General features: G+C 36.2%; 1 protein-coding gene across 1 annotated transcript; it reads left to right on the top strand.

Annotated features, from left to right (window-relative positions):
• The first annotated feature begins 6,931 nt into the window (after positions 1-6,931).
• Positions 6,932-12,575, top strand: LOC6556460 (G-protein coupled receptor dmsr-1). Its single transcript, XM_032737220.2, has 3 exons — positions 6,932-7,167; positions 10,522-11,642; positions 11,726-12,575. Exons 1-3 carry the CDS (start codon positions 7,100-7,102, stop codon positions 12,025-12,027), a joined length of 1,491 nt encoding a protein of 496 aa, XP_032593111.1. The 5' UTR covers positions 6,932-7,099; the 3' UTR covers positions 12,028-12,575.
• Positions 12,576-17,828: the final 5,253 nt, after the last annotated feature.

Below are 17,828 nucleotides of genomic sequence, written 5' to 3'. Positions count from 1 at the left end.
TCCACCGCTGACGCTGCGGGTCCTTTCCAAGCTTAGTAGAGTTTGCTTCATGCAATTTTCATTTCTGACTTGCATTTTTCTTGTTATGCTTTCATTTTTATACTGTCGCCAGAGGTATTATTTAAATTTAAAACGAGAAATCAAGCAGATAACTATCATGAAAACTAACAATCGTTGTAAAAGATTTAGAAGTCTAAGAGCTGCAGACAATTTAAAGCCATATTCTATCATTTAGAATTTATACATTTGATATCAATATATCACACACTGTTACTATAGCAGTTATCACTTGGGAAGGGTGTCATTGCCGTGTTGCTGCTATGACACTTTCCACCATTTAGCGGGTGACATTTCACTTAACTATTTTCATTGCCTATCCTGCCCAGGATTTAAGGAAATCGCATTTCCTACACAAATACCAAGGTGAAGGATATTCCAAGAAAAAGGCACAAGCAAATGCACAGCTTTGACTAACCTGAAACCAAGGACGCCCTTAAAATTGTGTGCATAGAGAGACCATTTTAATCAGAATTTTATTTCAAACGAAATTTTCTCATAGTAAAAAGTAACAAAATGTCGGCTTAATATATTCAAAGTGAATGTTTAAGAGAAATTCAACTTGTATTCGCAGGTCAAACTTATGGCGAGTTTTCGGACAACTTTGACAACAGTTTCATTTATTGGCTCTCGAATTTTATATGCACTACTTATGTATTTAAATTTTTGCCTCCACTATTTTATTTACCAGTTTGCAGCGCAATTACTATTGCGACTCTTTAGTTCTTGCTCAATGGTAATTTTCATGAATTTTGTATTTTTTATGCTCTCCCTTACATTTTTGACCTTGCAGTTAGCTTTTAGTAGTGCACTTAAGGAGCGCGCGCCCCAATACTTGTATTTAATGATAGACCACTCGCTTACTTGTCTGGGACCACGCCCCTTTTCGAGACCATTGAAAGAAAACTTAGTAGATATTGTGGGATTGGGGGGAAAAGTCAAGCTAGCCAGCTGCTTGACATACAGCCAATTGTAATGAGCAGTCAACTTTTCAATATGAGCAGCTGGCAGCTGTTTATTATGTCTGTATGTGGGTGTTGAAATCAAGTTCAGGTGCAATGTCAGGTAAACAAATTGATTTTTATAGAAACACAGCGCGCACACGGCGTATACGCGATGATCATATAATGCAATAAAAGAACGATTTACAAAATCAGATTGTGCTTATAGTTTCTGTCACTAAATAAGTGTCTAATGAATGATGTAATGCAGATATTTAAGTTAATTTAAGTGATTAATTTGAAATTGCTTATCAATTACAAAACATATTTGACTAAGCTTCTCTTTACTCAGTCACTTACTTCAATTTGCTGCAAATTATAAGTTCGTTTTTAATGTGTTGGAGCAAAGTTAGACATCCTTTACTCAACTCTGTTCATTCAATTAATTTTGGCTTTACTGACGTGCCCCTTTCACTTTTTGATGCCATTTATGCGCACATGTGTTTGTGAAAATTTTACTTGCAGTTGTTGCTGCTTTTGCTGCTGCTACAAATTGGTGCCATTCAGTTGGCTCACCGGCAACTAGTAACAGGATTTAGTGTCAGACCCGACACGTTTCAATTTAAATCAAAAATATATGTATGGCATAAGACAGTTTGCTTTTATTATGTTTTGTGTGACACTTTTTCCCAAATTTGCCGACCGAACTCGATTTGGTTCGAAAATTTGACAGACAAAATTCTGCCCTTATGTCCTTGTGCACATACACACACACACACACACACACAAACACACACACACACACACACACACACACGCACACACACACACACACACGCACACACGCACGCACACACGCACACGCACACACACCCACACACACAAATATACACATTGCCATCGATAAGCGCTACAAATAATATGTACTCATGTGTGATTGCATTGATAACTCAAGTTGTTGTCATTGCTGGTTATTATTGTGGCTACGGTATCATTTTAGTTGCAAACTTTGGGACAAACAACAATTAGCTTAATTACTTATTATGACCAAAGTCAGCAGTTGATAGCTTGTGTAAACCAACTGTGGCTGTAGCCGACGGGGCAGGAGAGGGAAATTTTGTGTCATCTGGGCGCGCGCTTGTGGATTTGCATAGTAATTTGTGGGAATTATATTTATGGGATTATAAGCCAATGTATGTTATTTCAGCTGTTGCTCAAAATACTAGTTTTAGTCTCTCTAAAATTTAATCCAGCACACCTAATATCAACTTCAACTCTTATCAATGTCAAATTTTTACTACTGCCGACAGACCATCAGATTCCAAGGACATGTGAGTACACGAAGTCATTCCCTTGATAAAGAAGAATGGGAAAGTTTCCAAGTTTTTACTGAATATGTATGTATATATACACATATATGTTTTTTTGTTTTGTGCTTCCTTAAGCAATTTTCAGATCTGATATGCAAATGTCAAATGAGCTCGCTTTTGTCTGCCCGCATTTGCTCACATGACGTATGCGTGACAAGCGCAAAAAAACATTGAAAGCAAATACAACATAACAAAGCAATCGCAAAGAGAGTGTAGAGTGAGGCAAACAGAGGGAGAGAGAAACAAAAAGAGTCAGAGAAAGAGAGAAGGTTAAGAATTCGTTTTAACATATTTGAGCTGCGTTTTATTCATGAAGTCGAATACTATCTCACCATACAAAGTATTCGCACCCACAAAAGTAACAAAATCAACAGCAACGACAGACAGGCTGACATTTGAATTATTGGCAGCAACATAATACAAGATTTTGCCCGGAAAATCACAACCAGACACCTGTGCGGATACGCAATTTGCTGAACATGGAATGGAACATAAAAAACGCAAACGGATTCCTTTCACTTACTTTCCAAACGAAATTTATTATGACTAGCAAATAAAAAATTGCGAAAAATTAAGCCGCTTGTAAGCCGCAAATTAAGCCAGCAATTTGTTACTTATACCCTAATTAAGAATATTCTTGTGAGGAAATTAGTTTGTCAACGTTTAATTAAAGGCATTGTAAGACCGCTCATTTATTATGATAACTAACTAAGAATATTTTTATGATGACAATGCAATTGAATAATTCATGTTTTATTCAAAGCACTTTAAGACCCTTTATTAATTGGATACATTTTTCATTATATAGCTACAGCATTTACCAGATTCTAATTAAGTTCAAACACTTTATAGAATGGTCAATGAAACAAGGGTATTTCGTATTCGACACACTGAGATTAACTGAGTTTGGTTGAATTTTTGAAATTACCAACTCAAATTGCTATAATTCTGTTTTTGTTCATCCAGGCAGAGAAAGCCACACAAAGGACTAGTAAATACAGTCTGAAGGTTGTAGGCGGATGAGTGGAGTGTGTTGAGTCAACTGTCATTATGATTGTGCTGAAGACAGCTAGCGGAAATTTGTTAGGATATTAGCTGACAGAATGGCACAGTCTGTCACAATATTTGCAGCATGTAACTCTATTTGTATTTGTGTTTGCATTTGTATTTGTTTGTCGCTGTCTGTGTACTTTGTATATGTATGTTTATGTTGGTCCGTATGATGTATAGAAAAATGACCAAAGGCTAATAAACGTGCTGCAAGAGCCATCAAAATTCACCACTTACCCAACCTTATCCCATCCCATGCAATTTGTATTGCGCTCATCATCCAGCCATTTTTTGTAAAGGCCAACAATATATAATCACGTTAAACAGTAGGCAGCTGTTAAAGTTAAGGCCAAAAGTGCAGATTCAAGCAATTAAATTTGAGATACACATTTTGCCAGAGACTATATGGGGTTAAATTATGGGACCTCTCACTTGCATATTTAATGCCAATTTAAGTGCTTCGTAACGCTCCCCAACGCATCTCTAATGTGCCGTTCGCTGCAGCTGCAATTCAGTGGGGCACCCATATTTATTATTATCCTTCTTATCGTTGATGTTGTTAACTCTCGGGAGGCTATATCACATTCGGGGGTCCCTTGCATCCGACGCAAAAGTTGATGCTTGCTGGTTGTTGTTGTTGCTAAGAAAGTTGCGTAACAAACGTAAATAAAAACATTGCGTTTAATGGAGGTAGCATCTTAATATAAGTTAATTGCAGATACTTAAATGGTTAAGTGAACTTTACGCAACGAGTAAACAAGCTGCCAGCAAGCAGCAACATTTGGACTTGTCAATAATAAATACTCAACTTGGCTTTAGGCAAAGGCTATTTAAATTTGCATCTCTATAAATATACTATAATAATTTGTGTACTTTACTTTAAATTTTAGTTAATTCAAAATGTATACTATTCATATTATTTATTCAGGCTAAAGTGAAACTCTAAATTTTAAATAGTATAAACAGCTGAAAGCTGAAGTGCTTTGGGAAATCTTTTAAATTTGATTTGCTGTCAAGATTTTAATGCAAAATAATCAATAGTAAATCTTTTTACGGAAATCAACATCACATAACAATATTTCAATCTATCTATGCGTGATGGGTTCGCAGATGTTTTTTCTTTGCTTTCTGCCCCAACCTTATTACATATGCAAACCTTTTTTTAGGCTCTTCAGAAAATATTCAATTTTTAGTGCTATACTTATTCCGTCTCGCTGTCCCACTCTGCTTTCAGCTTCTTCTTAACGTTTTCATATCTGGCAATCTTTTAACAAACTTGTACTTCGTTCGCATTTAGCTTGTTTAAATCATCTGCCTTCGAAACCAATCATCAACTCAATCGGAAAAACTTACGCAAACTTCTTGCTTTTATTTGAATTGAGCGAATTTGCGCTCATTCACAATATTCATTGCACACTTTTTCGCCATTCACAGTTCACTTCCATATCTTGTTTGTTGGCCATTTAAAAAACAATTCAAAATAATGCCAATGGTGGCGTGTTGGTAAACAAAAGTGCCAAAGCAAATTTAACTTTTTGTTTACATAAAAATAAGTAAAATGCAAACTGGAATGGGCACGAACCAAATTGTTGTAAACAAAATCAAATCAATAATTGTAATCAATAGCATAAAATGCATATATATTTAAGTGCCCAGAAACTTGAAATGCTCGTCGAGCTCTTGCTCTGACCCTGGGAAAGTGATGCGTGTGTCAATGCATAAATCAAGTCTAGATGTCAGGTAATGCATTAGCAAAAACAAATACAGATACCGGAGATAAGTTTGGGTAGCTTCGGCTTACACCACACTTCAATTTGACTTGTCGGTACCATTTTTCATTGTTCTCCATTGACACAATAGCCAACGGCGAATGCTTACAGACTTATATGCTTTTATATTGCTGACATGTCTGGAAGCGCACTCGTAAATGAAATCTCTGCGACTTGTGACTTCCATGCACAGAGAGTAAGCTGGACACACATGAGTCACATTCAGCTGCCCCCCATTGACTTCTGTCATTGTCATTCATCCAACGGCTAGACTCTTCAGTTTCTATAGCTGTGTTATTTTTGCTGCTCTTGTGCATTCAAGGGTATGTGTATCAAAATGTGTCTCAATGTCTTTTTACTGCATAAGCTCATACATTACCTGATCTGATATCGATGACCAATATGGCTATTAAACAAATCAGCAACTTAGATTTGATGATTTAATTCGTGCACAAATCATAGCATACATTTGAGCGCCGCCAGCTAGAGCAGTTGCTGCTCTCTTCATTAATCATTTAATTTGTCGTCCAATTACATACACACACACAAATGCACACTAGTTCTGTTTGTGTGTGCTTGTAATTAATACGCTCTCATAAATATACGTCGACGGCTTTAAGAGTTTTATGTTGTTAGTGTGATATATCTGCGCATGTTAGGAATTTAATTAGCGTTTGCCATAAAAGTGGCAATTAATTGCCTCATATTAGTCGAGTTAAATATGCTACTTAATAATTATCATATGTAAGATCAAAAGGTTAAACAGCTATTTAATTTTAATTTAGCTTTTAATGCCAGACTTTAATGGCCTAAGAGTGGCAAAAGTAGTCCAATGAAAATATATTTTATATATTTTTTTGTCATCTGTTATGTGCTGCTTAAATTCTTAATAAGAACTTTTATATAAACTCAACAAACTAATATTGTTTTTCTTATGTATCTTATAATAAACATATAAATTAAAATGGAAATGCAAAAAAAAGATTGAATGATTTGCCCAAATGCATATATTGACTAGCTGTGTCTTTTATAAAATTTGCATACTAAAACATGAAACAATTTGAAGCTAAAACTGCCAGTTAAGCAGAACTTAGTCGACGTTGCATATTATAAGAGTCTTTCAGTAGCAGTTGTGGTACTTGCACACCATGCAACGTGTTAATTGCAATACCTCATTCTCTCTGTGCTGGTGACACTCCCAACTACGCTGTCTGCTAAGTGGCGTTGCGCAGTTCCGCAAATGCAATTAAAATCGGTGGGTGCCGAGAATGTTGCAGCAGCAACGAGTGTAAAGCAAAGCGCACGACAAATAACAAATATTTCATGCTAAGGCTAAGGGAAAGACTGGTGATACAGATGCACGGAGAGATAGATACAATTTATCTGCGTGAGTTGCTGGAACAAATTTAATTTAACACAAGGATAAAAGCGATCTCCATCAGATATATCTGGATTGATGTGGGTCAGCTGCTGCTATTCCTTTATGATGAGCTGTAATAATTCAGTTGCGCTGCAGCGGTAATTAAGTTGCAACACGGCATGTTCAGACTGCGATTTTGTACCATTTTACGACTTAGTTGGCTTTGGGCAGGGATAAGGCGCATGATAAATTATACAAATGCTAGCCACATGCAACTTTCATTATTTACACACAATGCTTAGCGTTATCTCATTTGTCCTTACTCACGTTCCTTCATGTTTCTTTCGTTATATTCTATTTGCAGCACTCGGAAAAATATATCTATTCACAATATTAAATTATTAATGCGCCGGCGGGCAGCGGATTCGATGCATATGCCGCCGCTGCTGTCCTTGACAGTCGTGGCTGCACTGACTGACGACCGTCAACAACAACAACAACTGCAACAACAACAACAATAGAGTGTCAACAACAGTAGTGCAAGCAAAAACAATGCCTGGGGGCAGCAATGATACAACGCCGCTCTACTGCGGCACGGGCATGGATAATTTTCATACGAGGTAAGTAAGCAATGCCACGGTCATACCCCAAGGACAGCCTGACAACAGACTGGAGACAACAATGACTGTAAAGCTTTGGTTTTTGTGTGACATCAAAAATCCATTAATGTTTTTTATTTTTTTGTATATATATAATATATATATACAAATTTGTTGTTTTTTTTTTTTTGAGTACCTTTATATTTTTTATTTGCCACTTAAAATACAATTTTTCGCATTGTCAACTATTGAATTGATTTTAAGGTCATATTTGTCATTTTTATGACTGAACTGCAGCATCTATAAAAATTATACACACTTCAAATATAAATAAAAACGAACGCAGTTTTCTATTTATCGCATACTTCGCACACGTCGAACGAAAATTTAAATCGATGGTAAAAACAAATGGAAACAATCTAAGCAAATTTGAGAATTGATGCTGCACCAGCAACAAATATGATTTCTTTTGATTTTAGGAAATAAAGGACTAATGTAATTATATATCTTGGGTTAAGATAATTCTTAAGCAAGACAAACATATTTAAGAAACAAATGTTAATCTGATGTGTTTAGTGCATAGATATTATGATGTGATAAGTGCCTTAATAAAATTTAATAACCAAATAACCTTTTATTTGCCGTAAACAAAAAAGCATTAAAACCAAATAAGCTCATTTAAGAGCCATAAAAAAGCGCACATATATTTTTTTTGATTTACGCAGGATATTTGGAAATCTATCTAAGATTGGGTAACAATTTGGATTTAACAGTCTCGGTTGATGCTTACCATACATAGTAGACATTAATAAAAAAAAATACTCTGTACGTTTTCTCACCGTGCCTACATAGCAAACAATTGGCTGCAATGCCAATAAAGACTGTAAGCTTGCAGCCTTTGCCTACTTACAACAACAGAAAAGCATTTTATGGCCATTTTGATTAGTTTGCAGCAAAATTATTGCCGCATTTTAACGGCCAAGCTTGGTGCCTGAAACTTTTTCTTTAGGCAACTGTAGCATTAGAATGTAGCATTCAATTTGGTTTTGGCCCCCAAGAGACTTTTATTTTAGGATTCGAACTAGTAGGATGTTTCTGGTGTGTCTTTATCTTGTGGGTTTGTCGTTGTTCAACAAATTAGACTTAAAGTAGAGTGTGCAGCACTCAAGCTCAAGTTAAGTGTGTGTATCTCAGCCAGAGGCTTCTCCTAAACCACCCACACACAGCATACTGAATGCTCTAGCATGCTAAAATAAGCAAATATATTACACAGAAGTGTTTGCTTTTACTGGCGTGTTACTGAGTTTGTGTTTATACTTCAGCTTTTAGCTAGAAAAAAAGAAGTACAGAAAAGGCAAACTCAAATTTCCAGCAAAAAATATTTAGAAATTGTTATCTGAACATATTTGTTTTCTCATATTCCCATGCAAGCATTGTTATAATTGAGAATAATATATCTTTTTCCTTCCTCTTCTACAATAAAAAGCATCAGCTCAATTTGGGTTATTTTTTGGATTATTTTTTGATTTTCTTTACCTGAGAACTACTAACAGTAAACTACACCCAAGCAGTGATTTTGTTGAGCGTCTGTAAAAGTATGTCAATAACGGATAAATATGCACAAATGTGCTAGCTGGGAGCTCTCACAGAAATTGAGATTTGTTTAGCACACACATCTTCATTTATGCAAAGCCAATTGCTCGGATAGCACTTACACGTTTGAATAGTACACACGAGGCTAGTGAGTGACAGTTACACTATTTTAGAAGGCTCTAAGCACATGCATATGTAGAATTGCCACGACTCACTTGGAGACGACGGCAAGTATCAATGTAGACAACAACTCAGTGCGTATGTCGTATGTGAGTCTATGTTGCCATTCATCAACATGGATTACCAAATGCAATAAATTAAAGAAAGCAACGTATTTTCATTAAGCGGCATCAAGATCAAGCATTCGGCTAGGCAACCAAATAATAGCACATGCAATGCGTTAAAGACATTTGCGTGGGCATGCCCCGAACGAGTATGATGAATGGTTGGCTGTAAAATTCAGAGCCAAGAAAAAAGCCGTCTAACTTTGCTGGTATTGCTGGGAGGCAGGATACCACCTGCCTGGCCATATCCTGTGCAATTGTGTTCTTCTGTTGTTGTTTCCAAATGAGAAACGCAATGTAGCATAATAGCACTCAATTTCAGGCTGCGACAGTGGGCCCAAAACTAGTTAAAACCCATTAGAAAAAGTGCCGCTGCGACAAGCTGTCCATCAAAATTGAAGCCTTTTTCTATTTTTCTTTTCTTGTCGCTGCTCATGTAACATATAATTTATTATTATATTTTTTTCTTGTCATTTTCTATTGCTCTTTTCGGAGGCGTTCTGGGAAAAACGTCGCGACGCATTTGGAAAATAAAATGTATTTTCATTGTCAGGAGAAAAAAAAAGACGAGCTCCCAAAATGAACATGATTATTATTCATGTTAATTGCTTGTTTTGTATGTATGTCAAAGTTTACCTTCAACCTTGCCATGAATATAACGCATACGTCGTGTCGTCATGACAGTCGAAGCCAATTTAAAGGTTGACTCGCCAAAAAGGGTTGTACTGGATTCTTATTTTGTCCATCTGTCTGTCCATATGTCCCAGTTGCCGTTTGCCCGTCTGCGTCTTTTGTATGACTGTTGACACATTGGCGTTAGAATTTTTTTCTATTGTATGTGTCGCACTCGAGTGGTGCTTTGAACGACTTACTGTAAGTCTGAGGGTGTCTGGCTGGGGCGTGACAGCGTCAAGTTTCGCTGTTGTGGCAGTCACCAGCAATTTAGCACGTAGCACTTCTTTGACATACAAAGTAAATGGCCAAGTGTTAGATACACATCTAATTGCTGATGCAGACAGACAGTCCTTAATTTAACCACACATCCACCTACACATTCCAATGGATTGTCAAACCAGAACAGCATCTTGACGGCCCGCATTTAGTGAACATCACCCTTTACCACCAGCTTTAGCCAATTAAAGTGTGTGCTACACCATTTCTGCTTAATATACTTAAAGATTACTTGGACTGTACTCTGAAGTACATTCTTATATACAAATTAATTATTTATCAATACATAACATCCAGAGGAAAAGGCGCCTCTTGAATTAGCTATTAGCTTGTAAGTGTCTTGTTGCATGTACTTTATTTATAAATTAATAACCAGCATTAACCTAGAGCGAGCTTTCAGCTCAGTTCATTGTAAAAACTAGTACTTATTGATGCCTTGACATACTTATTAAACTGTCAATATAGATTTATAGCTTAATATTACCATTATTGAAATTATAAAAGTACTGCAATAAATACATTAATTGTTTCATTTGTCTCCTTACAGTTATAGGAATATGCATGGCTATGTTTCGCTGGTGGTTTGCATACTGGGCACCATCGCCAATACACTGAACATAATTGTTTTAACACGCCGCGAGATGCGTTCACCCACCAATGCCATCCTCACAGGTCTCGCGGTGGCAGATCTGGCCGTGATGTTGGAATATATACCATACACGGTGCACGATTATATACTGAAGGATAGCCTGCCCAGGGAGCAAAAGTTGAGCTATAGTTGGGCCTGCTTCATCAAGTTCCACTCGATTTTTGCCCAGGTGCTGCACACCATATCCATCTGGCTGACAATTACGCTGGCTGTGTGGCGTTATATTGCCGTGGGTTATCCGCAAAAGAATCGACTGTGGTGCGGCATGCGCACCACTATAATAACCATAACGACAGCGTATGTGGTTTGTGTACTTGTGGTTTCACCATCGCTTTATCTGATCACAGCAATTGCGGAATGGATGGATCAGCTGGATGCCCAAGGCAAGATGATAAATAGCATACCAATGAGTCAATATGTTATTGACTACAGGAACGAAATGCAGACTGTGATGGTGGCTGCTCTGAACGCCACACCCACTAGCCCCATGTCCAATGATACTCAATGGTTAAATATGACTGCATCTAGTCCTAGTCCCAGTCCTAGTCCTAGTCCTAGTCCAAGTCCTACTCCTAGTCCTATATCCGTACCTGTGGTGGTGCGCAATGTGACCGTCTATCGACTCTATCACAGCGATCTGGCGTTGCATAATACCTCCCTGCTGAATGCCACGTTTCTAATATACAGTGTGGTTATCAAACTGATACCTTGTATTGCATTGACAATACTCTCGGTGCGTCTCATCCTGGCGCTGTTAGAGGCAAAGCGCCGAAGAAAGAAGCTGACCACCAAACCGGGGAATAGCAATGGCGCCAAGTCTGTTGTCAATGGCAAACCGTCAGAGCGACCACGTAAGAATAGTAAAACACTGGAGAAGGAGAAGCAAACAGATCGCACCACTCGAATGTTATTGGCGGTGCTGTTGCTCTTTCTTATCACGGAATTTCCACAGGGAATTATGGGACTGCTGAACACTGTGCTGGGCAATGCATTTCTCATGCAATGCTATTTCAAACTGAGTAAGTATGATTTCGACACTCGCAGAGTACAAATTATACGAGTGTGGCTCCTTTAGCTGATTGTTTGATTTTCAACCGCTTAGGTGACCTTATGGATGTGCTGGCTTTAATCAACTCGAGCATTAATTTTATACTATACTGTTCTATGAGTAAACAATTTCGCAGCACATTTACGCTGCTGTTTCGACCCAAGTTTCTCGACAAGTGGATGCCGGTGGCACAAGACGAACTGACTGCCACACGGGTGGATGGATTACAGCGGTCAGTGGTGGCAGCGACGCCTGACAACTGCCATCAAACGATGACACACAAGCAGCCGCAAGTGGTGACACTTGCTGCTGCCAGCACCGTGACAAATAACACCACCCAAGTGACAAATCTGTAGCAACAGCAGAAGCAGCAATCGCGTTGCTTATCAAAACCGCCAATTGAGCTCATTCTCAGCCGGGAGGATGTTGGTAGCCTGAAGCGTAGCTCGATTGTGGCAGTTGTGGACGAGGGCAGCGGAACTGTGGATCATTGCTTGTTTGTGGCCGGAACATTGCCCATTAGCAGTTCCAATTCCAGTTCGACGTAGGTTGAAGTTGTGATGTAAGTTTCAGCTAATGAATATGTAAATGTTTTGTGGTCCAAAACGACAGTTTAAGGTTGATAAGAATTTTTTTGGTGGTGCGCACAATAAACTTCTGCATACATTAGAATGTTTTGCATAACATACATATAAATAAAATGAAAGCGCTCCTACGCACCATTGGTTTCGCTGCAGTGCAATGTATAAAAAAGGCGCCATGTCGCTCTCGCCAGATGCAAATCAAGCTGAATGACTACGCATATACGATTTAATTTGAATTCTATGAGAATGTGTATTTTGCGCAAAAAAAAAACAAAAACTACGAATTTTTTACAAAAGGAGCAACTATTCAACGTTGTCATTGTGTGTATATATTTTCAGTTTTTCAATAATAATAATAATAATAATAAATACAATTTAAAATACACAAATATGAATTTGTACAGATTATTTGTTTATATTGATTCCAAAATGCAGTGACTGTGAATTAATTGGATGATATGATTTGCACATAGTTTTACATAATAAAATGACTTAGTACAGCTTTTTGTACTTAAGAGATTAGCTTTTGCTATAATTAAAAATAATTAAAGCATTTTATTTGTTGAAATCGAGCGATTTTATTTAAAGCATCGACTGTTTATAATAATACTTATGTAAGTGATAAGCGAAGGCTGCATAAAACTGTTCTATATGCATAATAAACTATAATGATGGAAGTGTTTGCGAATGAGCCCCAGCAAATATTTTCAATCGTTTATAATAGAAACAATATAATCCATAATTTAAACTTATGACAAAAGTATTTAAATTCCAAAAAAAATAAACTGAGCATTCGATTTGAAATGCAGCCCATTTTAAATGTTTCATAATTAGAATTTAATAACTCTATTAAAATAAACAAATCTTAGACAAGTCACCAACGCAAAATTTAACCGATAAAACTAAATGTAATTCAATTGAAATATTGTCATTTAGCTCGATATATATACGAAGAAAGTCGTTGTTTGTTATAATAGCTGTAATTCGTTTAAAACACATATTCTAATGAATTTATTTGTATAAATTGTATAATAAGTCCTTTACAAACAAATATATAAATATACATTTGGTTTATGTACGGCTTATTATTATTAATATGTAATAAATAAATCGAATTACCAAGAAAAAAGTTAAATTTCCTTAAATATTACATATTTAAAATATGCTTTAGTGTTTTATTTACGACTAAACTTATATATATATATAATTTTCCAACCACTTAACAAGTTTTTCAATCATTTTAAGTAAGTAAGTAAGCAATTTATCGATAAAGCCAGGTCTCAGCGGGATTGCCTCAAAACGAAATTATTGAGAATTCCGAAACTTGAAAGCATACATGATAATAAAGTTAAATTATCATTTGGCCTAGGAAACAGCTCGCTAGGGAGTGTTTATTGCATACTTAAATGAAGTGATGTAAAGTTAAAATGAAAAACCAAAGCTTTTAGTCGTTTTCTTCAAAATATATAAAGAGTATTATCTTGATAAAGTGCGGAGAATTTTCGTCCAACCTTATGCTTTACAAGTAGCTTATGGCTTTAAGTAATTAATGAATTAGACTAATTTCGTAGCTTGGAAATTCACTTTTTGGCTGCTTATTTATTATCTCAATTTTATGTTGCTCATTTTTAAATTTTATTTCTACTAAATTCTAATTATAACTTTTGGAATCTTCCCATGCTCCCATGCAATGGCGTAATAAATGACATTGTTTTGACAGTTGAAATTTCTTCCACATTTTCAATAACAACCGCGACAGCCGGTAATTGTAATATCATAAAATTGAGTCAGGTAATCAAATGCTGCAGCGCACAAGCCAGATCCTCTTAGCTAGTCAAAGGGAACTGAAACTTTCTTACTCATAAATTTTAAAGCAGCTCAAAAGATTACAAGATAATTATTGAAATATGTTGCGAAGAATTTAACAAAAATAGCTATCCTTTTTTTGCCAAATTTGGTCCTAAAAATATTAATATTGAATGTGAAGTGGGCACAAAGCATTTTTTTTTAGAAAAATAACCCAAAAAACTATTGAATGTGAGCACAAAGCAGTTTTATTTTTATTAAAACATCATTTGACTAAATGCTTCTATCGAGCTTGTAATTATGATTGCTCGCTTATCTTTTTATTAGGCATAAGTACTGTCAGCCTTTGTGTGTTTAGTGAAAACTTTTCATATGAAATTGATTGAAAAACTTTCGCCAGGCAGTCAGCCAAACAAATTGCTACTGAGCTGGAACTCACTCATGCGCCGTCAAGTGCAGCTGCGAACAGCATTAATGCCTTAGCTCAGCACAAAAAGGACATCAACAATATGTGTAGAGGCAAACGCGCCCAACCCCCCACACCTACACCAAAGCCCGCTACTCACATCCGGCGGAGAGCTGGAATGCGTTACCTGCGTTGTACGTGCTGCAGAGCCTAAATTTCGGTGCCTGACTCTTAATGCCAACTGACGGCTGCCTCTTACACCCTTTGCATATTAGATTTAACTACAATTAGCAGACAACTGCAGATGGAGAGCAACTGGCTCCTCTCATATCTTTAAGATCCCTTTTGGGATGCCCATCACACACATCTCGAAATGAGCTTTATGGCCTGCTGGGTTTGCTTGGCATTACTTACATTCATCTAGTCATCATTTGCGTAATTCTTGTTTGCGCTTTAAAACCATTTGCAACAAGTTTTCACAGTCATACCATGCTGCATGCCGCAGTTATCAAAACATAATAAATTCTTGGCCCTGCCCGTTTCCTTTTTGCTTGTTTGCCACTGCGCGTTTAGTCAGGTCCTCTCGGAGTGCCTTTCCGCTGCTGCCAAGCTGTCGTTGCCGCATCTAATGAGCCTCATTAGCGTAATTACTAGATGTCTGTAATAACTGGAAAAACAACCTAGCCATTTGATTACATGATGCATATGTGGGCGTATATGTGTGTGCGTGGCTCCAAACTTAACAATGCAGCAGACTGCACAAAATATCATGGATGTGAACACAAGTGCAATTTGCAGCCAAAATACGAAACTGCTTATTGCCAGATTTAATTATGTAAATAAAATGATAATTAGATAGTTTGCTGTGCGTGTGGTTGATTAAATTTGCATGATTCAATTAAATTACTTTTGGAAATGCAGGCAGATAATATTTAATAAATATATTTACATATTGATTTTTGAAACTCGTATATTTGAGGTAAATATATATTTAATTTCTACTCGTTGCTCTATATTAGTTTGATTATTTGTGGAATCAGTTTGTTTTTTTCTGCAGTAATCCCGTCAATTTTCTATGAGCTGCAGAGTCGGCCACATTCAATAGCAGGCCTGAAAGTGAACAATATTTCAGAATTACTTTGAATTTGAAATGGAATATATATTTCAGTTAGTTTGAGTTCTGCAAATTAAAACCAATGGAGTGAAATGAACTGCTATTAAAGAACTATAACAAACACAGAGCAATTAAGCTAATAGCCTGATCAGATTGTCTAAGCTGGTGCTGCTTTTGCTGCTACTTATAAAATATATATATTTGTATCGATATAATATAATATATATATGGATATATTTTCATATATGTGTGGTTGTTTAATGTATATGTATTTAATGCAGTCTACTTAAGTGAAACCAAAAGCCTGAAGAAAACATGTCTACAAATAATTGCTTTCTTGACCAGAACACACATTTCATTTGAGACGCCTGGTTGCCTGCTTTTCCATGTAGCTGTCAATTGTCAGAACAGTTGGTTGGTTGCAGCTTTCAGGATTGGGTGAATCCAAGTGTCGCCTTACGTGCCTTAAGCCATGCGCATTAATTTCGTCGTTAAAAGCAAAAACCTCAGAGATATATACATTTTTTTTGTTTGCTTGATTGCACCTCAATTGTAAAGTACTTAAGTTAAATACGTTTTTGAGTGTGCTCGCTCAGTTAGTTCTGCATGGAACTATATTGTTAAGTCTTGCTTATTTCTTAGATATTACATTTAATACAAACATTTTAGGTCGAAATATTTGTAATTATTCAAATTTATATGGCGAGCCTTTGATTTTTAACTGTTTATTATTTTAAAATCTTACTCTATAAATGTAATTTTATATAGAGCATTCATAGTACATCTAGCTTACAAATAAAATTTCTTTTCATGCCTTAGCTCATTTTTTTTTTAAACACGGTCAATGCCTTAGGCCTCAACGCTTGGTTTAACTAAATAGGATTTCATTACCTGAAAAGTACCAAAAAAAAGGAAAATGTCGAAATTTATTGAAACATGGCAGCTTTATAAGTTGTTTGATGTTAATAATTAAGAAAACCAGGCCCAAAAGGGCGTGACAAACGCTTGCTTTGTGTTAAAAAAAAAAAAACTGGCTATAAGCATGTTAAGCTGAAATGCCACATTTTGGTTATTTCAGCTATTTTTTCGACAAGTCGGAAATGTAACAACGAAAATTAGTCAAAATGACAAGTATCAAGTCCCGAAATGATTTTGATAATTAGTCCCTACAAGCCCACAAAAATTGCGTTTCCAACCAAGAATTTCGTACAAATATGAAGGTCTGATGAGTTTAACAGAGCTATGCCCATTTAACTTATTTTAATCCTTACAAACACTATGTGTACATGAATCTCTTTCAATGTAGAATTAAAATAGATGGATCAAAGCATGATTAAAACGAGCTCGTTTCTTAAAATCGGCTGACTTTTGAAAGAGTTTCGACGTTGCATGTACCATTAATCTACTGATCGAACCATGACTAAGGAACCCTGGTTTTTTTTAAATATTATACATTCTGCCAGAGTTGTGGAATGTGCGAAATTTGGACACGTCCCAGGTTGTCTTCTAGTCGACTCGCTCGCCTAATTTACTCTGACATGCTTTTATAATTCATTTGGGAGACACAGCATGTCAGAGCTTATACATGGTGTGCGAAATTAAATATTTATTAATGCAATTCTCCACAAATTATTTTAGCTGTTTATTTAATTTTCGTCATCTGTCTCAGGCAAAAAAGCATTTATTAAAAGTGTTTAAATATGTATGTATAATAAGAAACATGTAACACAAAGTATCGGAGATTGTGAACCTTAACTCAGTTGATTTATTGATAATGGTTTGTCCCTGAAAAGAGGTTAAATGCGAAGAATAGCAGGTGGAAAAAGTAAAAATACATAAACAGTTAACAGCCTTACAGATTTTGTCTATACTGTGTGCAAATACCAGAATGAAAACTACACAAACAGGAAATTAAGGAAATTGCAAAAAAATCCATTAATATTTTCTATTTTAAATTGTGTTTGGCAAACGGGGCAACAACAAATTAGATCAACCACAGCAGATGTGGCAACACTAGCTGCATGTGTATCTATGCATTTGTTTTTGTACTGAATGAAATTGGAAATTGGATCCAGACGTGCAGACAAAACAATACTCATACGCTCTGTTCCACTGAAACGTGACCGACGGCGCTTAATCCTTGTCTCTATTTTTATTTTCATATGTATTTATCCCTTTTACTCCGCCTTTACGTTTAATTCTATCTTCTTGTAATGTTCTTTTATTTTCCAGGTTTTGTTGATATTG

This window comes from Drosophila grimshawi, unplaced genomic scaffold (assembly GCF_018153295.1).
Source record: "Drosophila grimshawi isolate 15287-2541.00 unplaced genomic scaffold, ASM1815329v1 contig_44, whole genome shotgun sequence".
Lineage (NCBI taxonomy): Eukaryota > Metazoa > Arthropoda > Insecta > Diptera > Drosophilidae > Drosophila > Drosophila grimshawi.
Note: the sequence above shows the minus strand (reverse complement) of the source record. Positions and strands in the feature narration are given on the sequence as shown.

What these genes read in the sequence shown, in the direction of transcription:
- LOC6556460 (XM_032737220.2), top strand. Translation starts at nt 7,100, where the DNA reads ATGCCTGGGGGCAGCAATGATACAACGCCGCTCTACTGCGGCACGGGC. An exon ending in ATGGATAATTTTCATACGAG is followed by an intron (nt 7,168 to 10,521) that starts GTAAGTAAGCAA and finishes GTCTCCTTACAG; the next exon opens with TTATAGGAATATGCATGGCT. An exon ending in GCAATGCTATTTCAAACTGA is followed by an intron (nt 11,643 to 11,725) that starts GTAAGTATGATT and finishes TCAACCGCTTAG; the next exon opens with GTGACCTTATGGATGTGCTG.